Genomic DNA, 24,208 nt, shown 5'->3' on the forward strand with positions numbered 1-24,208 from the left:
TGCTCTGACAAGGACAGTGATCAAAAATACATCATGGTTGATCCCTTACCCTCAGCTTGTCTTCACAGTCAGGACTGCTATTACTCTTCCCGCCTTAGCTGACTCGTTCAGGCCAGTTAGCATGTTCTACAATTTTCCCCAACAGTACAATGGTGTCTTTGAGACGATCACAAGGCTTCATTTCCTAGGTTTTCAGGATAATCCCATGACATGTATAGGAATTCCTTTGAAGAAACTAACTTCATGACTATTCTTTCCCCAAACTTAGTATTGGACCCCCACTTTCATCCTATGTTCAGGATGAAACATAAGATAAAAGTGTCTAACTCCCTCTCCTGAAGTTTGCTGTCTCAGACCTACTCTGGCCTAGGTTGCTGGCTCAGACCCGTTTTGGTAAAGGTCCCTGTTCTGAGTATGCTCCTGTGGAGGTCCCTATTTTGGGGTTGTTCCTGTAAAGGTCTCTGGCTCTGATCTACTTCCTGGGAGGTCCCAGACTCAAGTGTGCCCAGACCCACAGAGGACCTGGCTCAGGCCTAGTTCCTTGGAGGTCCCACACTCACGGTTGAACCCGTAGGCTTCCTGGCTCAGGTTTACTTTCTCAAAGGTCCCAGATTCTTATCCTGACCACAGAGGACTCTGGTTCTGGCCCACTCACTCAGCATCTGCTCCCCTGTATCTGCTCCTGTGGAGTTCGGGTCTAATCTAGCTCTCCGGCCAAGGTCATTGGCTCAGTCCTGCCTCCACAACTGTTCCTGATCTGGATTTGTCCTGCTCCCATGGAGTTCTCTGCCTCAGGCCTGCTCTGGCCTATGACGCTGGCTCAGTCCTTCTCCTGTGAAGTTCGCTGTGTCGGGCCTCACCTTTTTATCCTATTTTTATATACCCCTTTTTATCTTCAGAGTACATTTATTAATTGTGGAGGCCCATAAATGTGAGCCTATTTCTACCTCTCTGAAGGTCAAAGAGTTTCATTTTGCTCTAAATTGTTCTACCCAGAATAAAAGTAGGAGAGTTGTAACTCACTTCTATTTCTTCAAGGTTATTGTCTATTTCTACCTCAAAGAAAGGTCCCATCTCTGTTTTTGCTATTCTTATAGTTATGAGGATTGAATATGCTAGGCATTATGAGATTTGAACTTTTAAATGTTCTTAAAGCTTTGCGCACACACACATATTTATTAAATATTGAGCCTATTCTTCATCACTCTCTCCACTTCCCTTTTCTGGACCTTTGTCCCCTAGATGTTTCACTTTTATTTCCATGCCATGTATGTTTAGATAAATATGCACATGTTAATATATACATGACTTGATGTGCATATGTAAGACTACAAACAATACCTTAGAAAAAACATATAGTGTTTGTCTGAGATTGACTTCATTTTCTTAATATAAATTGTTCAGTTGCATTTATTCTCCTGCCACAATGCCATTTTTTCTATGCAGTTTATTTGGGTTTCGTGTGATGTTGATAGTAAGTTAATTCAGCTTCATTGTTTTGTACATAGACATCCAGTTGTCCCAAAAACATTGTGGAAAAAAAACAATTCTTTCCCTCATTGAATTGTCCTAGCAGTTTTATTCAAAATTGTTTGACTATAACTATTCCATTTCTGAACTGTCAGTTCTACCAGTGTATATGCCCTTTACCTCAATACTTCACTGCCTTGATTAATATAGTTTCTTTCCTGTGTTTGGAATTGGGAAGAATGGTTCTTTATGTTGCTGTTTTCAGTAATTAGGTTATTTTGCATCCTGTGCTTAGGAAGCAGTAGAGATGTTTTCAGAGAATAATTCACAGATGTCAGTACCATAACTCTAAAAGTAAATACTAGGAAAAATTAAATATCATTACAGTGCGTAGCTTTTATAATTTATTATACATTTATAATTAATAATCCCTGTGAAACACTTGGTTATTTTAATGCAGCCGTGTTGGTACACATGAAAAGGGTTTGAATATCAGTGCTCCAAGGCACTGATTTTCTAGCAAATTTTGATATTTACTAGCAAATATATCCCAAGCTGTTTTTCAAAGAGTTCTTAGCATTTCTTAATACAATAATGAGACTGCAAAGTGTGGTTTTTCTCAAATAAAATGTTCATCTTCGGCCATGCTGGTGGTGCTACCACTTAAGAACCTTTGCGCATGGTGTGCCTTGGTATATATAGTACACCTTTGTTCTCCTGCTCTTCTCTTGCTCTCCCAGGCCAGTTTAAAATCCATTCTATGTCTCCTGCACCATTTCAGAGGAGTTCCTACATAACAATTGTCTGACTCACACTCTCAAAGTTAGCTCCTTTAAACCTTTGGTTTTTCTCTTCTCAGATTTTGTAGGAATTAAAAAACGTAAGCCCAGGTCATATTTGTGATAAAGTGAGAGGACAGAGATACTTTTATCCTCACCACATGTGTGCCTCCCTCCTTGTTCAAGCCCCAGCAATGCTTCTCCTCAACACTGTGCCCAAAGTCTTTGACATTATGTTTTGCTTAAAGATTCATTACTTGTTTGTATTTACTTAATTTTATTTTTAGTGTTTGGGATTGAACCCACCATTTACACATGCTGGCAATAACTCTATCAATGAGTTATACTCAGAGCCCCACATATATCAACATAATTTTTAAAATCTTATTATGTATTTAACATCATGCTTTCTAAAAAACCAATTATGGCATAATATTAACTATCAAAGGAAACTACTATATGATACATATATAGTGACTTTAAAAATATATGAATTGCATAGAAGCAAATATAAAGTATTAAAAGAATACATGATTGTAATCTATTTAAGACTTATTAACATATACAACTTTAACTTAGAATGTATTACATACCAGATACTGTGCTTGCCTCCACTTAGGAATTGGGAATTATCTTCTTTACTATTCAAAACAGTCTTACAAAGTAGACATAAAAAATACCTATTTCTCATTTTACATATAATAAAACAAACTTAATGAGACTTGTGGCTTGTCTGACCTAGAAATAGACCAGCAAATTTTATCCATACAAGAAGCAGGCTTAACTTCCCATTTTGTTTTCTCAAGATTGGAATTTCATATCTGTACAGAAGTCTAGAATTTTACAAAAACAGTTTCTTGGACTGGAGCTGTAGCACAAGGACTTATAAATCCCTAAGTCTTACCCAGAGCACTTGTAACTGTCATTTGTGTGTGAGTATTTAACAAGTATTTAGTGAATTCCAGAGACTGGGGCTAGGTGTAGAGAAAGAAAAGTGGACATCCAACAAGATGTTATTACCCTCAGACTATTGTGTCAAATAGTATGAACACAAACCTACTATTATGAACAAACAATTTCCCAAAGCAGGGCCCTTATAATACTCATAACATTAATATGTGGTAGGATAGGTAGATATGGGGGAATCATTCCCTTTCATATATAAAAACGGACTCCAAAGTTAGTATTCTTGCCCAAGTTTATACTGAGTGTATTTATAAAAGATGGATGTTTTCATCATTTCAAGAGGGTTTTATGTGGGTATTTTTAGCTTTCAAAAGGCTAGGGCACTTTTATATAAAATATGTATGTAAAACCCACAGACAGAAATTTAGTCTAAGATGTAGTAATTGGGTTTCCCTTATAATGATGATTCTGTCAACAAACATTTTCACTGATTTTTCCCATGCTTCTTTGCTTTATTTCTTGACCATTATGTTATTTTTCTCATGATAGGTAATATTGTTGTTTACCATTTACTCAGCATTTTCACACTGAGTCCCCCCCCCACAAATCTTTGTCAGTAAGTTGCCATAACTGTCATAATTTTAAAGATCTGATCATTATAATTCAGAGAAGTGAAAATATTTTCCCAGGATACATCAACTTATCGATTCCCCCTCCTTCTACCTCTTAGGGCACAGGTTTCTATCTTTGCTAAAATCTCTTATAACTATTCACTATGGTTATAAAACAAAGGGATTGGCATGGCAGAAGGGTGTGGTACAAATGTTTAGTGAGAGGAGAAGCAAATCTCTGTAGCTCAGGTCCATGTGTACCTCAGGAACTTACAAATCAAGGCTCCAGTCCCTTATAATTATTATACAATTAGACTAAGAAGAAGAAAGGTTATATTTCATATAAATTGTATATAAATATTTATATTACTTTTCCTTAGAGCTCTGAATTTCACTCTTCGAATCCAATACAGTGGAAAATGCATGAAGCCTACTTCCTGATTATTCTACATTAAGTGAGAGTTTAAGTGAGACATCTGAATCAACCATCATCTTTCCTTCATAAGGCAAAATTCATAATTATTACCTTTAAAAATCAATAAATTTGATCTTATGGAAATCTCCTCTTTGGCTTGAGATATAATTAATGAGACAAGTTGGAATTATGTTTGATTCTAGAAATAAAACGTGAAATTGAAAGTTGTCCCTGACTAAAAAATTTATAGTTTAATGAATTAATTGAACAACTATTCATTTTCCAAGCATATATTTTTCATGTGAATCAGAAATTTGGATAGGTTCTTGGTTGTCAATAATAAAGAAATGCATGCACTTCTGAAGCTCACTCTCCAGGAAGAAACAAGAAAATACATAATTATTTAACAATGCTATGCAATATGAGAAAGAAGAAAGCAACACAGGTTAACCTCCTATTTATACCCAAGTCTTGTTATATGATGAATAGTTCACAGATCATTCATGTCTGACAAAGTCGTTTTGCACCTATGATGAATCACAACAAAGGCTGGATAACTGGTTAATCATATCTGAATACTGGCAAAACAGGCACATTATCTAAGCCACAGAATATTAGATACACCCCTATATTAAGACTAGTAAAATGACTGGTTTCACCAATTATGACTTTTTTCTTAGACTCAGTCATCCTTCTTTATAATTAAGGTTTCTGAGGACATCCAGTTGAAAAATTGTGTCTACATTAGGAGAGTACCTAGTCCAAGGCAAAGCCTCCTTTCTTTAAAACTTCCTCAGAATGAGTTCAACAATACAAATTCCTACAGTAGGTCCTTTCTAATGCCTTCTTATAGGCATGTTCTCCAAGTTGTGCCATCTCCAAGACACAAACTTGTCCAACTGTTACTGTGTTTCTGGTGGCCTTTAGATTAGGCCATTTCAAATGTAGCACTTGATCTCTGTTGGACAAGAAATCTTCTTCTTCTTCTTCTTCTTCTTCTTCTTCTTCTTCTTCTTCTTCTTCTTCTTCTTCTTCTTCTTCTTCTTCTCCTTCTCCTTCTCCTTCTCCTCCTTCTCCTTCTCCTTCTCCTTCTTCTTCTTCTTCCTCTTCCTCTTCCCCTCTTCCTCTTCCCCCTCCTCCTCCTCCTTCTCCTCTTCTTTCTCTTCTTATCTCTTCTCCCCCTTCTTCCTTCCCTTCTTCATAATTCTTTTTTCTTCCTCTTCTCCTCTCTTCCTTCTCCCCTTAACTTTCTACTCTTCTGCAAGGACATCTATAGAGTCACAAAGAAAATAGATTATCCCAAATTTGATGAAAAAGGAATATTTATTTGTCATTTTATTAACTTATAAACTATCTTGCTCTCCAAAACCTACGTGGTCAGTATTGTTAATGCAGTTGGGGCATCAAAGAAAACTGCTTAGTACTGCTAATAAAGACAGCATCCTGGCCAAAGAATATGTGTGACAGTGGAAAACTGAGGTGGGGTGACGGAGCCCAAGTAGCACTGATGTTTAAGCAACATTGCTTTCCACGCAGTGGGGGTCTCCACTTCCCTTTTGTTAATATGATTGACTTATCAACTCACGCTGTCAGATTCTACCTAACTTTGTCACCATGAGCATCTTCTCTGCTGGTCTCTTCATTCTCATCTCCATTGTCATCCATCTTCTGACTACAAAGCTCAGCCTAGTCCTAGAATCTAGAGATTCCTCATTTTCTTTCTTAGTCTTGAAGACTTTGAGACTCAAATTAAAACCTCACATAAATCTATATTAAGTCATTCTTTGTCTACCACAATAATGTTAGAGTAAAATACTGGCTTCATAACAGGCTTTTAAAGTACACGGGATCTTGATTTTATTGAAAAAAATTCATACAATACATTCTAATGTTTTCACCCTCCTTTAGCCCTCCTCCCCCAACTCCTCCCAGATTCTTACCACTTTATCACTCTCCCAATTCCATGCCTTTTCCTCTTTCTCACTCTCTCCCTTAATTGTTCTTTCTCTTTGTCAAGAGATGCTGCTCGCATTTAGAATCACTACTAGCATTTAGTGTCTATAGCCCTGCAATGTCCTGTCCTGACTGAAAAAAAAAAGACCCTCCAAAGTGCCAACCATGTTCCTATGAGAAACAACTAACCCCCTAGATGACAACTGTCAATCATATTCACCACTTCCACTTCTCGTGCCCACATATGTTGCAGATAATCAATGACAGCACACTCTGCTGAGCTGGGGGTGGCTCAAAATCTCCCTCAACAGAGCAACTAGGCATGCTTTGCCATCATACTCCAAGGAAGGGAAACATTTACCATCTAGTTCTTACCCTTTTCTTTTTAAAACTAAGTGGCTATCCTGGGCCTTTGAGACCCTACTGTACTTTTTCATTTCTATACCTTTAGCCATGTGAGTCCTTCCAAGGTATGGGCTCTTAGGGAAGAGCTCTGCTGTTGAGCAGTTGTACTTTATTGGTTACACCTTCACAATTGGCTTTTTCTTTTTAATTGACATTCAAAGGTAATATAGAAAGTAATGCATTTTATTATGCAGCCAGGACGTGCTTTTGTCAATAGCCATATAAGAGCGTTTACTGCCATAGCTTGCCTCCAGTTCAATAAATGAACTACACCATCTAGTGGAAGAACCCAGAGGTAGGTAGTATCTTCAACTCATTTGATGAGAAATGTTTTCATATTATGAGAACCCATTTGTCAACTGTTGGCCTGAATTTTTGGACAAATGGAATTTTATTCAGAAATTTCTTCCCACAATCTATTTTTCCATATAATATATTTTATCATGTTACCATTTCCTCACCTCCTCCTAGATCCTTTCTGTTATGTAGATGATATTCCTGATGACACTCCATTGGACAAAATTGATTTTCCCTTTGCCAGTGCATATCAATTTTTAGACAGCTTCTTGGTTAGAGACAGGACCCCATGCCCTATCTGTAACCCCCTCTCAGGGATGGGACACCATCTGACTTGCCTCTGTGTGTGCTGCCACAGTCTCTATGAGTTCATGTGTACACGGGTACCGTTGTGTTTGGCCAACACTGTTTCCTTGGAGTTACCCCTCAACTCTAGCACTTTCTTTTTTTTCTTTTTTAGATTTTTTATTGATTTTTATTGAGCTCTACATTTTTCTCTGCTCCCCGCCCTGCCTCTTCCCTCCCCTTCAACCCTCCCCCAAGGTCCCCAAGCTCCCAATTTACTCAGGAGATCTTGTCTTTTTCTACTTTCCACGTAGATTAGATCTATGTATGTCTCTCTTAGTGTCCTCATTGTCTAAGTTGTCTGGGATTGTGATTTGTATGCTGGTTTTCTTTGCTTTATGTTTAAAAACCACCTATGAGTGAGTACATGTGATAATTGTCTTTCTGTGTCAGGGTTACCTCATTCAAAATAATGTTTTCTAGCTCCATTTATTTTCCTGCAAAATTCAAGATGTCGTTATTTTTTTCTGCTGTGTAGTACTTCATTGTGTAAATGTACCACATTTTCCTTACCCATTCTTCAGTTGAGGGGCATTTAGGTTGTTTCCTGGTTCTGGCTATAACAAACAAAGCTGCTATGAACAGCTCGTTCCTGGCATTGAGAGATTTTCATTTAACAACTTTATGGCTTTGGGAGCCAATCAGGGTCCTACCTGGCCACAAGCAGAAACTGTTCTTGCTATTTTCAGTCAGAAAGACCCGACACAGCAGGCAAACTTTTGACACCACAACCACAGTTGCTGACAAGCTGTCATGAGCCAATCATAAAATGATGCCTGTATCAGTAAGGGTCTATACTCAATCACTTCAAAGTATCCTTAATCACAGCTGGAATTCCCCTAAGTAGGCTTAAAAGGGGCTGCCTTACCCTCCCCCAGGGTCAAAGCCATTTTGGGTGGACCCCAGCATGTTCGCCTTTTCTCAAGAATAAAGCTGCTTCCTAGAATGGCATATTGACTCTTTTCTGGACATTTGGAGTGATCAAAAGACCCTACAGTTATCAGACTTGGAGTCAAGTGCCTTTTCCTATTGAGCCATCTTGACAGCCCTTGTCATAGTATTTTATCTCAATAATAAGAAAAGTAACTATGACATAATTTGAGTGTCTACTTTTTTTTCTTAAAAACCCCAGCTTCATATAAATCCTGCCAATTTGCTTTCAAGTAATCCAGAAAGATCCGATGGCCCTCCTGCCTATTTTCCCCCCTTGTCCTTTTGTGATTGCTTTAGCATTTTATTTACTTGATTTGCATGCGAGTCTAAATCATTCAGATCTGCCAGAACCTCTCCTACCTTATAATTACTATGTCCAAATGGCAGGACTCATTAAACCATGAAAGCACCATACCAGCCCTACTCTTCGGTGAAAATGGTCTTATCTGGCCTGGTGAACTGGTCCACATGGCTGAGGTCCAGACAAATATCAGAGACTTGTGGAGGAGAGTAAAGGAGGGGCAGGTGTTGCTGGGACCTCAGCCAGTGACAACCAAGTGTAGCTAATGACTCACTTCAGTCAGTCCTTTGGGGAATAACTTTCCTCATGATGACTCAGGTTACGCAACTTTTGTCTCAAGGGGTTTGGGGTACTTAGTTTCTCTGCTTCCACAGTACTCAGACTGAACTCAGCTGCCTTTACGTACTATAGCCTCATAAGTCAAGCTGTGAGAAGCTTTTGCATTTCTTTCTTTCTTTTTCTTTTTTGTTTTGTTTATCAAGACAAGGTTTCTCTGTAGCTTTGAAGCCTGTCCTAGAACTACCTCGTGTAGACCAGGCTGGCCTCGAACTCACAGAGATCTACCTGCCTCTGTCTCCCAAGTGCTGGGATTAAAGATGTGTGCCACCACCGCCCGGATCACTGTTGCATTTCTTATTTAAGTGTTTTCCTACTCAAAAGCACAATTCAAAGGCAGAGTACTCTCTTGACCATCATAGTTTCCTGTACTGGGCCATTATTAAGGTCTCAATCTGCATTCTGTACCATGGGTTTTCCCTTCTTTTTAAAATTAAACTTAAGACCCGAGGGTTTCTATCATTTGAACCTCCTGATCTTTCCTTCTTGCAGCCTTGGTCTTCCCATGGGTTCCAAGTTTGGGATCCCAGGAAGGGTTATTTAACTAATCATACTTTCTTTCTCTTCTGCTGCCTCCCCATGCTCATCATAAGAAATGGCAAAACAAAATTTGAGTGCACCACAGGTCACTCTAGGGACCCAATGAGTTTATTAGGCTGAGATACTCATCATGGGTCAGGGAATATGGGGAGAAGCATGAGTGACCTTCAAGCAATGAAAGTCAGCATCCAGCAGAGATGATCACTCCTCCATGGTTACAGAAAGCCCTTTTTCCCCAGCCTACATACTCTAGCATCTCCAAGCGCCTGTGACCAGGCACAAGAATGGCTGAAAGGAGTGTCTGGACAGCCAGGTGAGGGTTCAGCGTCCTTTCCCACACCCTTCACCATAAAGGACAATTGGTAGTAAAGAAGCCTGCGTGTGATGACTGTTTGCAGGCTGGTCTTACAAGGGTGGCATCTGTTTGGCTAGGAGGAGAAAGTACAGTACAACACCAGACCAGAGGATAGCTTCCACATGCTTTTCTTGTAATCCTTTCTGCCTCTCCATTGACTCTGTGAACAAGAGTTCCTGGGAGCAAGCTATGTCTGCAAAGGCTGATGGACAGATTGGACTTAAGTGATGTGGAGAAGCTGGAATGCTGCAGACCTTGATCCTAGTTACCTCTGGCTATCTTTGTGCTACTAAATAGGTATTTCTTGCTCCCTTCTGTGTTAGGCCTAACATGTGAACGGACAAAGAACCTTTTGGAACATATTAACTTTACAAAACCCTAGCTTTCCACCAATCAAAGGGCTGAAAGTGTCCGATACCATTGAAGACGTACAGCAGAGTCTCTCCTGTTTTGCTTAGCTGGCCAACTTGGTGTACTCATCAATGTATTTGAAAGGTGCCTTGAGTTATGACTTTCCTTTTTCCTGTTACCATAAAAAAAAGTTCACAAAATGAGAGCATTTGTGGCAACCAAAATCTATGTTCTCTGGGCCAACCATAGCCACTCATATTTGGCCCCAGAATTATTCTGAGCTGGTTATTTAAAGAACTTGTTTGGTAGATACCTTTTTATTTGTGCCAAAAGTATTTGGTTTAAGATATATATTTTGCTTTGAAAGAAATTTGACTCAACACTCAGTTTTTGTTTGTTTTCTTTCGGCTCTCTGAAGGTATTTGGTTAATTAGTGAAACTGGATAATATCTCCTCCTTCTTGTCCCCCTCCTCTTCTTCCTTTTTCCAGTTTTCCTGAACTCTTCTCCCTTGTCTAACCTAAGGGATGGGGACATGTTGGGTTGATTATGAGTTTCATTAGTGCGCTAATTTAACTTACAATTTTTTAAAAATAGAAAACTATAGTTAAAAAAGATTCCTCTCAATGAAAAATATTTACTGCCTCCAAATTGGTTTCTTTGTACACTTAATTAAAAGTCCTAGGCTGTATTATTTTTCACCAACAAACATGTAGCCTCCTTTAATTGGAATGTACAATGATCTCTAAAAGAAATGATATAATTACTAATTCATCATAATAGCATTAAAAACAAGTGTAAAGGAGATACTAAAAATAAATTAAAAATTTTAGAGATTAAAACTATATATGAACACAAATATATACACATACACATATGTAAGTTATGAAATAATGTCCAACTCTCATCTTCTCTGACTTTGCTTCTCCATTCTCCATCTTCTAACAGAAAAATTATATACCAAAGAAAAAGACTGTGACCCATTTTATGATGCAAAAAAGTCTCATTTGTAAAGGTCACACTACTTTGGGAAGCTATACTCACACTTAGAGCTGTCATATATCTTTATTATCTCATTGCTATTTATTTTTCAGAACCTGGGAAATGGGGGCAAAGGGAGCTTATTCTTATTTACTGAAGTCCAAATAAATTGAAAAGAAATAAGCAACAGGAGTACACATATTTCTTCACTTACAGGAAGCATGCAGTATGAAAGTTACCATGAACATATATGAAGTTTCGTTTTTCCCACCAGAGCTCCAAATTGGGATACATGGTTGATAAATGGAGCCCTGGGTGTGGAAGAAAAAGCTAGTTTAGGGTGCTAATTCTTAACAAGGGAAGATCTACTAAAGTCTGGTATAAATTAAAAATTACAATATGGTGCAGGGTGTTCCCATATGCCATATTTAATTCTGTAACAGCACAGTTACCGTATCCAACCCCCCCTACCGCCCAGTCCCCGTTTCTTAACAAATTGTCTTAAAATGGTCCTGTGTACACGAACTCTGTCCCTATTGGGTGCTTACAGAAAACTAGGTGCCAATCATGTTAGTTACAGGCCTGTAAGCGCATTGACAAGGGAGCTGTACGTTAAAAATCAATTTCAGTCCAGTTTTGTGACATTGTCACAGCTATCCTCTCTGAAGACAATTTGGCTGTAAAACAAAACAAAACTGATCAAGCTCACTTCTCATAAGTCAAAGGCTTATTTATTAATGAAACACTGATAAGAAAACTTCGACGTTTAAAAGATTATAAACCACATACAAAGGAAATGTTCGAAATGACGCAATAATTTAATAGTACCTTCGCGCCCTTCCACTTTGCCACATCCCTCGAAAACAAGGTCCTATTTTTAGTTAAAAATATTCTGGCGGAAAATATCTTTCGTGAACTTATTAATTTTGCAAACGATAATGATGAGAAGAGCAAAAGCATGACCAGGATCACAGACTACAAGCGCCACAAAAGCGATGTCAAAAGATTCCTGGCATTTCTGGCGGGGAACTTTTACGTCACCGGAAAAAGGGCCGGTTGAAACGCTTCAGGAAATGCCACGTTGAACATGGCTGCCTCGCTGGGACGCAGCCACACTCAATATGGACACAGCGGGGACCCTCCCACGCCCAACCTCCGATGACACTATTTCCGAAGGCTCTTGAGCCGGCGGAAGCGGAAGCGCCGCAGAGGTGGGGGCGGCAGGAAGAGTCTGTCGCGTTTCTCGGTCCCTCTCAACCACAAAAACAGACGGAGGGCCGGCGTAAGTGTGCCGCGGCCTGGGAGGCTGTCGCGAAGGTGGAGGTGCGCGGTTGTGGGCAAGTGGAGGGGTCCGGGGCTCCCACCGCCCAGACCTTCCCTCTCGGGCTCTGGAACTCCTGGGGGCCTAGCGCGACCGAGAAAGGAGTGTCTGAATATGTGGTTCTGGCCTTGCGGGCCTTACTTGTAAGGCATCCAACCTTCTATTCCGCCATACAGAGCCTTCCCTGGGTCTCGGTTTCATCGATGAAGTGGGAGGTTTGCCCGGACTTTGGGCCCCTCCCCCAACACATACCCTGAGCGTCACAAATTCAACGATGTTAGTGTTGAGTCGTTTAGGCCAGTAAATTGAGGAACGCCTGCCCTCATCCTGCAGAAGAAGTAGCTCTAGTATAATGCGGTTTATTCATCTTGGGAAAGATGAGAGACCCTAATTTTTGTCCCATTGTTGCTGGTTACTTGGTGCTTTCTTTCCTTCCTTTCCTTCTTTTCTTTTTTTTTTCTTTCTTTTTGAGCCGATCCCTTCATTGTTTTGAACCTGGAGTTTCTCATCTGTCAGAGCAAATGGCTTAATCTCCTCTCACACCCCCAAGCCCGTCACAAATAGTATAAAAGAAGGTTTCTGTAAAGCTAAGATTTTTCTGGAGGTGGAGAAATTGGAACATGGAGAGCACATACCATGTAGTACAGACTGAGGACTATCTATTCTTGTAATTTTAACGTTTAATTGAGAATTCCATTTTTAGATGTCTGGAAAGACTCCATCCTTCTCATCAGAATTTGTGCTGTTGGAGTTGTACTGGGTTTGGGAGAAGGCTGTTGTAGAACATATATATTGTAGAGTGAGCACCATCCTCCAAGTTTAGCAGCCTTCAGCCCTTGTCAGAGCATCTGTGACTTCCTGCAAAAGACCCTGCAATTGGGCCTACTGTTGTTGGCATTCCTTCATAGAAGGTGGTGGGGGATGGGTCATTGGCCCTCATCTGAGATTCAGGACTCCTTGAACCATCTGGCCTTTTGTATGTAATTCTGCCCCAGTTGCACATGGCCTCTTGGTAGGGAGGCACTAAAGTATTTAGTCTGGAAAGGTTAACTCTGTGGGTACAACTCTGAGGAAGCTGTCATCCATACCGGGTGAAGACTTGACAGTCTCGCTGCTTTTGAGTACACCAGGCTCCTGTAAGTAGCCCCTCAGTCATGCTCTGTAGTAAGCCTAGCTAGTAAACAAACACATTAGTTCCCCAGGGTAAACTTTGGTGGAATTGTACCTTGGTTTGTTATTGGGGCCTCAGAAGGGAGATGGTATGTCTCCCCAGAGACTGAATTCAGACAATACTGTGTATTTAAATGGTTGTGTGCCTGAAGTACACATTTTATCTCTAGACAAAAGGATATAATAGAAAGGGGAAACTAGTTTTCACTAAAGTTAGGTGATACAAAAATTGGTCTTGAGTTGGAATTGAAGGCCTTGATTTCCTTCAGAATGGTATGTTCTGTGTTCTGCCTCAGTGGCAGGCACTATGTCATTCTGGTACTCATTTTCATTATTTGTAAAATAAAGGGTTGAGCTAGAGTCCTTGCTCTTTTCATTAGTATAGGTTTGGCTCCCATTCCCCCTTTAAATCAGAAGTGTGATGGCTGGATGACCCTTTTGAGGCAGAGAGTATATCCTAGATAGTAGATACATAAAATGTCCTGTGAATATTAATTAGCTGATTTGCAAGGTTACTGTGACATAAATTGAAGCCAACAGAAAATAAAGAGGCATTAGAAACCTCACAGGCAGGAAAGACATTGGCATTGTAAAACGATTGGTATGTTTGAAAGAGATCTTTGTTCTGTGTTTATGTTTGTTTTTAGGGCGATGAGCTGTCATTTGCTCTTAGTAAATGGGAATGATTGAAGTGAGAATTATCTCTAAGGATAAACCGCGTGGGAAGGCTTTGCTGCCACCTTTAGTTATCAAACAGTAAATAAATGAGTGAGGGGGGATGGAAGGATGGGGAGATGCTAGGAATCAGGAGAAAGGAGCCTTTTCAAGGGGATTGCCATTGATTAGACACAGATGGAGATGTTGATTCTGAATTGGGGGTTGGTTACTAGATCCTGCATTTTCGGCTAGTTTCATGAGAAGTTAGTTTAGCTCTTCTCTGTGAAGTACCCGTATGAAACGAATGTGTGTTCCAGAGTGCCTGTGTGAGATGAGGAAAGGAGTAATTACTCCCGTGTAATTAGTAGGCCCTGCTAGAGACGCTGACAGGATAGATTGGGCTGTCGGTTGAAAGGGGTTTAAGGACTCCAGGACGTAAGCTGTTTGTAGGCAGAGCTGATTTCAGAAGTATGCACTGTAGTTTTCAGTAAAATCTTTGATGGAAACACACAATCAAACGAACTTAATTCCAGGCAAGAGAATGTTGGAGCATTAAAGCTTGAGACAGGCACAATTTGGGGAGTAACCCAAATGAATCTGTCAGCTATATTATAGTGTCCTTTTAGCTGAGGACATGGCTGAAGATGAAGAGGGACTTTAAAGAAAGTGTATTTTAGAAAGCCCTAGTTTTAAGGGCACTGGCAAAGAACTCAGGCTGAAGAGTGCTTGGGGGTGCCCAGACAAAATTGAAGCTCGCAGTGCTTAAGCTCTGGTAAACAGGCTTCTGTGGCAGGATATTGGACCGTGCAGGTGGCTGAAGCCTAGCTTTGTGAGGAAGGGTATGGTTAGGATTCTCATAGGAGCATCCTGAAGCCCATCTCTAGGCACTGGGGAGTAGCTCTGGAATGTGGAGAGACAGCTGTGGTGGCTAAGGCCTGACAGTCGTCAGGTATGTTATGTAGGCCAGGAGTCAGAGTCTTCTGAGCTCTGACACTTTGTATTTGACCCAAGGCAGGTGGCTTCCCGATTTACCCTCTCTGGCTCTTTGTTCATCTGAAAGAGCCTCTGAAAGTTTATTTGTGATTCCCTTGGCATGGGAGTAGGAGAGAAGCACCACTGTGGTGTTCTCAGACGAGTTTGTAACCCACAAACTGTCAGCGGTGTCACTGTGTGGTCTCTGAGGGCCCTTGCAGCATGTAATATTCAGGGATTCCTTATCATTCCTGTCAGAGTAACATTTCCTACAGGTTCAGTTCAGAGCCAGCCAGAGTCTCCAAAAGCTGTTAACCTTAGAAATAATGCTTGATGTTTTAAAATACCATCTTCACATACTTCCGTTTGCATTGTTGATTGTCGCCTGCCCCTCACTCACATGACTCAGACAGGTCCACCTCATCTCTGCTGCTGCTGGTAACTAGACCCTCTCCTTTTACTTGCTACTCCTTAATCCGTCTTGACATTTCTTCAGGGAAGCAGAGTGCTTAGTGGTATGGGATGCATAAGGTGGGAAGAAAGGGAAATAAAGGCTAGCTGTGGCGGTTTCCTTCCGGTTTTTACTTGCCCTTTAATCCCTCTCGTGACAAAGGAAAAGCATGATAGTCTCCTTCCTAGAGAGATCCCTTCTTACCTGGGAGTTTGCTTCACATGCAGGAGATGCTCAGCATAGCTCAGCTTGGTATTTGATGTAAATGAGATGATGCCCAGTGGAGTTGAACAATTCTGTTGTTTTTTGTCAGTGTGCACTGGGCTAAGGAAATCAGCAGAGTCCTTGAGTGAGGGAGATTTTCTCACACATGTTTCCAGAGGTCTACTTGTGTTGGAGAGGGCTTCCCCTTGTCTGTAGGCCCTCTGCTTGTCAACCTCCTGATGGAAAGATCTGCCCCTTGTCCTAGAGCCATTTCACGTCCCCCCTTCACTGAAGGCTTAGCCTTCCTTACCTGACAGCTATGGTAGAGAGCACATGTTTAATTATAGGCCTAATAGAGCTCTCAATGCCCTGGCAATCCTGGTCATTTGGATTTTTTTTTTTTTTGTCGTTGGTTTTTGGTTTTAGATAAAGATTATAGGCTAAGTAGACTTCATAGGCTTCTTGAACTATCATTTCTATGTGATTTATCTCTGTAGTTTTGAGTTCTAAACAAATTTTGTAAAGTTAATGATGTTAATGCTAATTAATTTAGAATTTGAAGCGTACATGGGACAAATAAATGGGGCACTGAGGGTTACTAAATATGTCTCAGGAAGAGCACTGCAAAATAATAATGCATAGTTAGAGATCCAGTCATAAAAGGAAGGTGCTTTAAGAGTAGTGGCCTCATGGGGGAAAAGGAAGAAGGGCTCAGGAAATGCCAGGAGCGTGTCACCTGAAGGGCTGTCAAAACTCTTAAGTCTGAAGCATGTCTTCAGCACCTGGAGGATTGTTCTGAACATCTGCGCAGCCCCTGGGTAAATTGGGCTCTACAAGTTAAGTGTGTTTTAGAGCTTTTGCATGCTAGAGGTAAGTGTGATGTGTGTTTTTATTGGGCTAAACTCTGATAGTATTTACTGCTGAGATTACTGAATGTTGTAGCAGCAAACTGCTCATAGGAGTGTGAAATGATTACTGGATGCATATGGAATAATGGATTTATTATGAGAAAAGACTTGTTGCCTGGAGGTGAGATTGAAACCCTTTCCTGCCTCCCCCCAAAAGTGATCATTAGACCAATACACAATTGCCGTAGAATTTTTATGTTATGTTCCATAGAGTACAGATGAAAGGAGAAGTTTTCATAAAACACTTAAACTTTAAATTGGATGTTGGAGGCTAATTAATGGTTTCCTAGACTAGGGAGCAGGGGAAATGGGAGGGGGTGGTGTAAGGAAAGATCCATGTTTAGAGAGATGAATGGATGGGAGTCACAGGTGAGATCAGAAAAGACCTGTACTGGATTAGAAGGATCTCACTCTTTAAGAGCCAAGGTTCCTTGGACCATGATTTTCTTTCCTTTTTTAATTTTTAATGAAATCCCATATGCAGGTCAATCTGAAAATCTCAAATGATTGAGGTGAATATGACATAAAAAGTAAGTTCCTTTTTTATGTTCAGATCAGATCTCATTTCCTAGAAGTAACCACCGCTAATATTTTTTCACAACCAGGCGTATGTGTCATTTACTCTTATCTAGAGAAAATCATACCTGAGACTGAGACTTAGTCTACACCTTGTTTTGATTATACTTTTTTTTGTAACCATAGTAGAAATCAGAGGAATGTGTTGAAAAGATAGCCATAGCTGCAGTGTAAAATGGTATGGTAAGCATTTAGTTAACAAATTGCCTTCTGAAAGCCTGAGTAATGGTTGGCTTTTGCTGTAGGCTTTGACAGTGCAGTGCTGTGTCCCTCATAGAAAGCCATGAGCTGCAATAGCATAGATGAGGGTTGATGGAGTTTCAGAAGCCAATTGGAATGCATATAAGAACAATATTGTGGGAAAATAGGTGATAGCTTGTTGAGTAGTTATGGAACATGAAGATACCTGGATGTGTTTACGATGGTCAAGGTTTATAATTTAGGAATTTAGTGACCCATAATAGAGGACAATATGTTATATGTTGTGTTTGCATTTGTAGTAGTGAAACCTTAGGAACGAGCACAGTTGTCAGTGAGAAGCTGGCTTCCAGGGGAACTGGCAAAGAGGACCAAAGAGTGGTCACAGAGAAGAGGATCACAAGGATGAGAAAGAAGCAGGTTCAGGAGTTACTGGAACATGAGGAGTTTCAGTTGGTGAGAAGGGACAATGAGCAGGAAAATGTGGGTGTGATATAATCAGAAACTGGGTTGTATAATTTTTAAATAGTTTCATAGGTTCTGTCACTAGCGGTCTAAAAGCCATAATAAGGTGGATAACATAACTCAGCCACCAAGAAGCCAATGTCGGTGTCACAAACTCACTGTACTCTAGCTTTGTCTCCTCTAGCAACCCACTAGTTGCAGAATGTTTTAGGTCCTTTTCATAAGAACTCACACAGTTACATAAGTAACTGGGTTGTGACTGGGAAGAAGCAACCGATCAGGGAGTATGCTTATGGTTAATGGAACACAAGCAGTGGCAAGCATGCTGATACCAACAAGAACCTTTTTCAGTGAGGAAAGAGGAGGTCAGAGCTCAAAGACAAGCACATGGATGTAAGGATCCATTTAGTTTGCTCCCGCTTATTGCTGAAGCAGAGGCTCCCTGGGAACTACACATATTTCAGCTGTGTCCTATTTTGAGGTGCTCACTTTGATGGTTCTTTACTGGCTTTTCATCATGTTGAGGATGAAGAACTCTGCTAATAGTTCAGCCGCATCTTCCATTTCACCCTCTTTATCCTAACGTCATCATTGGTTTTGGTTTTAGTTCTGTAAAACTGATTCCCTCCAGAGTTTAGCACATCCGGGGAGGGGAGGGAACTCTGAGAATGTAAAGTCCTGAATGAATGTATGTTGTTAACATGGGTGCCGTCTCATGAAGACTCTAGCATCAGACCCAGAGGGAAATGGCAAAACCTTCCCTTTTGGTCCTCGCATGGATGCTGATAGTGTATGCAAAAAATGTCCACCATAGACCCCCCCCCCCCCCAGGATGTATACAGCCTGAAAACCATTCCTCTACAGAGACTTTGTGCCTCTTGAGATTAGTCTACTTGTATACCATAAGCCCCGCCTCCCTGTCTAACTCTGGGTAATACACTGACTGTTTGGGGTGCTGTAGTTTCTTTACCTGAGATCCCAGTCCATCTAACTCTTAGCATTTCATTCTGCCCCAGTGAGGTCCAACTCTCTGGGAGCCATTTGAGGACATGCAGTTGCATGCTACTGGGATCTCCTAAAATACTTTTTTTAAAAACTCTCTTACTCCCTTTTTGCCCTATTTTCAGATCACCCCTTAGGTATCATTTTAATTGCCCTGTCCTTCAAAGAACCAGCAGTGAATGAGGCTGGTGTGTGTTACTTGTGCTACTTTGAAACTGAGTTTGCTTTCTTCACACCACTTATCTTGACTTGAAGGTCTAAGCTCCTTTGCGGGTTCCTTATCTCCTCACTGGCTTCCCCAAGGTCTTTTGTTTACTCTAGACGCTGCTAGGCTTACTGCAGGCACTGAAAGTATGTGAAGGCTTGTCTGAATTGAGGAATACTCAAATCTTATGTCTACAGAGCCCCATTCCTACTGAGGAGATCTATATTTCATAACTATTCTATATCTGGACCACCATCGTTCACATAGTTATTCCCAGACAGTCTGACAATCTGGGTGTTACTCCCACATACCAATAAACAGAACAAAACAAAATATGTTGCTGCTTCTCATTTTCCTTCCCTTTTCCCTTAGTAAGGCTTTATTTTAAAAGCAAAGTGTATATACTTTATAAAAGTGAATTTTCCCTCCAGAATTGTAAGCTTTGTATGGTTTTTAAGGAGAGTGTCTATAGTTTGATTTTACTCTGTTCACACAGAGTATGGTTTCATTCCCTCAATTTGTAGATAGGAGAATGAAGAATTAGAAAGGTTGATTCCTGTCTTGGAAGTAATCCTTTTTGACAGATCACAGCTGAGAGTCTAAGAGTCTGCTGTGGTGGGGTAGCTTCTATGAAGAGCTGGAGATGAGGGGCCAACTTCAGTTCATAGCTGAGAGGTTCACTCCTCTGAGTTCAGACATCCCTTTACAAACTAATTTTGGTTGCATGTTTAGAATCATAAGCTCTCAGCCAGAAGCAGTTTTGCTACCTAGTTTAGTGAAAAAATTGATGCCTGGAGAAACTGAGAGAACCAGCTGGGTAGGAAGCTCCAGAATACAAATGAAAAAAATGGGACTTAATTCTTGGGGTTTTGTTCTTGCTAAATATGTTTATAATCTCAACTGTTCTCCAGGAAAAGGTACTCTGTCTTGAGAATAGGACAAATGAATAATTTCTAAGTGTGAATATGGTGTACTGTGGTAATAACATCAGTATTTTAGGCTTTTGGCCGTTGGCAATTCCAAATGAACATTATTGTAACTCACTTGTAATAGGGACAGTCTGGGGTTTAAGTTTGGTGTGCTGCTTTTAGACTCCTCTTACTCTGTTCTTCTTGCAGGTGTTTTGAACTAAAATCAGAGGCCGGATTTGTTCTTTGGAACTAACAGCAGCACAACAATGGGGCCACGAAAGAAAAGTGTGAAAATGTGTCTGATGGACGATGAGATCCCAGAGGAAACGATAGCAGAGGAAACGAAGGACTACATGAATCAGCTGTCACATGAAGTGCTTTGTCATATTTTTAGGTGAGACTTTATTCAGTTCACTTTTATGTACCTGAAATGTAAAGCTAAGAGCAAACTTGTTTTATAAAGCTTTTGTTTTTCCTTTAGATTTACTTATTTTGCTCTATATGCATTGATGTTTTGCTGACATGTTTGTCTGTGTGCCGTGTGGCATGTATGTCTGTGTACCACGTGTGTGCCTGGTGCCCATGAAGTCCGAAGAGGGTGTTGGATCTCCTAAGTCTGGAGTTGCAGATGATGTGTGCTATTCGGAGGGCATCAAACCTGAGTCTTGTAAAAACAGCAAGTGCTCTTAACTGTTGAGTCATTCATTTCCCAGCCTCCAAACAATTTTAAAATTACTATTTTTTACTTAACTTCGTTGTTATAGCCATTAATTAAAGCAAGAAGAAAAATGTTTTATTTCTTTTCACTCTTTTTCTTTTCAAGTTTTATTTGTAGGCTCCTAAAATGTTGACTCTTGTTGTGACGGTGTAATGATTACTTAACATGTTTCTGAGACAAAAAAATTGTTTCCCTTAAAAGAAACCTTTTCTTTGTTGACTCAAAATGCACTTACATACTTTTATAATATGGTTTTTTATTAACTTATGAAGAATTAGGTCTCATCATGCTATTTTTCAAATAAAATATTATTGGTGTTCACCCATCCCCTGCCTCTCCCCACCCCACTTTCTATGTGCCCTTTCAACTATAGATTTTAATCACATCTACCATAGAAAAACATACATTTCTCTCTAGGAAAAGTTTTATATAAAACAATCCTGATTTATTTTTTTTAAAGTTGGTCAGGGCTTATAAAACTAACACGGGCAAATATTTTTGGATAACAGTAAAAGTGTTGGAAAGCTGGGTGATGGTGGTGCACACCTTTAATCCCAGCACTTGGGAGGCAGAGGCAGGTGGATCTCTGTGAGTTCGAGACCAGCCTGGTCTACAAGTGCTAGTTCCAGGACAGGAACCAAAGGCTACGGAGAAACCCTGTCTTGAAAATCAAAAAAAAAAAAAAAAAAAATGGCATATATATATTAATATATATATATACATACATATATATGATAGAAAACTTGATTTGAAAAGCAAGCAGTATTTTATTGCATACATAATGTGTAGTCTTGTATTTTCTGAAAATTGTTTAAGTTCTAGAGAGCTAGTTAGGCTGTAGCTAGCGATAATGGTTTTTTTTTGGCGAAAATTTAATTTGACTTTAATCTCTTTATTTAAATAGCTTTGAAGAAGGGCCAGTGGTAAGAAAACAATGCAGTAGAAAAATACTGAGCATCCACACATAGACTTTTCTCTAGAATTAGCATGCTTCTTAGGGATTAGAATCAGCGCAGTGATTGTCATTGCTGCTCTTCCCACTTGGCCAGCTGTAGGAACTTTTTAGGCTTAGCTTTTCTGAGGCAGTTCCTCTGCTTTTAAAATGGCATAATAATAGCACCTACCTGCTGAGTGAGGATTCCAGCAGACAATGGACTTTGAGGATAAAGGAACAGTCAAGTGTGTTGAAGATTCATCTAGGAGACTGGTGGCAGCAGGAAGCAGCCCTGCAGCTGGTGTCTCCTTGCCACAGTAGCTGTTAGCTAGAGGACCAGGGACAGGATGACACAGAGGAGAAAAAAGAAACTGGGCAAAGGTTGTGTGGCAAGAAGGAGCAGCCGGCTGCATACCTTGTAATGCAGTTGTAACCCAGTCCCCACTGAGTAAAACATGGCTTCCACTCGACAGTTAGGTGAGTGTGGAGGACTCCGAAGAGACAAAGATGAGGTTTCCTGCTATTTAAAGGTACATGTTGTTACTAGAAACAAGCCAGAAACAGGTTAGTTGTGACTTTCAGGAAGGAGATGAGAAGATTGGGAAGAGAGATGCATCACAGGGAAGACTTGAGCCACACTGCTGTAACCTCGTGCTTCTATGCTTATTGATAGAGAAACAAAGGCGTTTGAGGGAGCAGCAGGGACCGTGCTGTGACACCGACACATGTCGGCTGTGTTCCAATCTCTGCTCTTCCGCTGCCATCTTCCTTCTCTTGTCAGTGTACCTAAAAATGTGCTGAGGTTTTTTGTTTGTTATCTTCTTTGCGTCATTTTTGCTTTTTGGTATGATTATTTTTAAATGTTTTTTGTCCATGAAAACTTATGGGAAGCATAGCAGGTTTTATCAGCTATCACATGGAAAGAGCTCAGCACTCTATTTGGTACTTGAGTTTTTGCTGACTTACCTATATTTACTCAAAAGCCAGAACGGGGCTGGAGAGTTGGTTCAGTCAGTGGTTAAGAGCACTTGTTGCTCTTGCTGGGGGTACAGATTCGATTCCTAGTGTCTACATGATATCTCACAAGCACCCTTAATTCTAGTCTCAAAGGATCCAGTACCCTCTTCTGACCTCCAAGTTCACCAGGGTGCATACTGTTTTCATATATACATGCAGGCAAAACATTTATACGCATAAAATAAAAAATCTAAAAGCGATAAGCTGAATGACCTTACACCTTAAGGTGCTGCTGATGTTCCTAAGACCTCACATCATTTAAAAGGTGGGGGCATGGTAGAGGGACGGGAACTGCATGCATCCTTGATTAATATTTCTTTCCATTACAAAGGTACCTCCCCCTGCAGGATATCATGTGCATGGAATGTCTCTCTCGGAAGCTAAAGGAAGCAGTTACTCTGTATTTGAGAGTTGTCAGAGTGGTGGATCTCTGTGCAGGCCGGTGGTGGGAATATATGCCGAGTGGTAAGTAGACAGATCTTCAAAGTACATTTGTATCCTGTCAGAACCAATAAAAATGGCTCCGCAGAATGTGACACCTTTTTAAAAAGTGTTTGCTTGTTTGTTTATTTTGGTGACCCAATTTATGACAAGAAAATTGAAAACAGGAGGGACTGTATGAAGGGGAGGGAGAAAGTAGGTCTAGCAGGAGAAAGGGGAACAAAAGATGCTGGGGAAATCCATGATAGGCGTGTATGACGCAAAAGAAGCCCTAGTTTGTGTCCTTGTTAAAATAACAATAAAAAGGACTGCCTTTCTTTTAACAGTAGTCTGTTAATTACTGTGCTCTACTGTTGCTTTTTAATTAGTCTTTTAAAATCATACTTTTAAAAAATAATATTCAGAATGTAAGACTTTGAACATGGATTGAAGCTGAGGCAAACTCCTTAGCAGCATCAAAACATCAGCAAAGTCCTTACCAGAAGCACAGAGGTGGAAGGCTGAAGAGCTGCCTTGTTGCGCTCTCCTGAACAGACAGACAGACTACCTCTAGAGTGCTGTAGTGTGCAGCTTGTGGTGCTGTCCTTTCAGGATTCCCGCGGAACTCTCGCCGTTCATACACAGCAGTTAGCAGCATATGCAGTCTTGAAAAGACCATTGCAATGCCAGGCTAGCATTTAGCTTCAAGGAAACAAACACAGTTACCATAGTTACTTAGGAAGCAGTATGAAGGGAAAGTGTTTATCTAATTGTAGACAGTTATGGTTTGTAGTGGGCAAGAAATCAGTCAAGGCAGCATGAGAATAGTGATGTCATGCTGTGTTAGATTTGCTTTACCGGGGCCTGAAAGCAGGATTCTGAAAGATAGCATAGCTCCTGTGTGCGCCAAGCTTAGCATTAACACTGTGGCACTTACCACATTAGGGAAGAATCTGTGTGTGCATGGCCAATTTTCAGACTGCAATAAAACTTTTCATTTCTCCAGCGAATTTAAGAAAATGGAAGCTTGCAGACTGTAGCCTAGGTGAAGAGTCCATTAAGTGTGTGCAATGATCCACTGGCCTATTCTGCAGTTTAAGCC

The 24,208-nt window shown here is 40.4% G+C and overlaps 1 protein-coding gene across 5 annotated transcripts in view; it reads left to right on the plus strand.

The window, feature by feature from the left end:
• Positions 1 to 12,171: 12,171 nt before the first annotated feature.
• Fbxo38 (F-box protein 38) overlaps positions 12,172 to 24,208 on the plus strand; it is a 43,036-nt gene continuing 30,999 nt past the window's right edge. For 3 of the 5 annotated variants that reach the window (XM_057788733.1, XM_057788735.1, XM_057788737.1), the window contains exons 1-3: positions 12,178 to 12,300; positions 20,225 to 20,411; positions 23,018 to 23,151. In XM_057788733.1, coding sequence (XP_057644716.1) covers positions 20,284 to 20,411; positions 23,018 to 23,151 — 262 coding nt within the window. In that variant the 5' untranslated portion in view covers positions 12,178 to 12,300; positions 20,225 to 20,283. Of the gene's footprint in view, positions 12,301 to 20,224; positions 20,412 to 23,017; positions 23,152 to 24,208 lie in introns of those variants that run through there. The other 2 variants (XM_057788734.1, XM_057788736.1) reach the window with 2 other exon arrangements.

Source organism: Chionomys nivalis, chromosome 14 (assembly GCF_950005125.1).
Source record: "Chionomys nivalis chromosome 14, mChiNiv1.1, whole genome shotgun sequence".
Taxonomy (NCBI): domain Eukaryota; kingdom Metazoa; phylum Chordata; class Mammalia; order Rodentia; family Cricetidae; genus Chionomys; species Chionomys nivalis.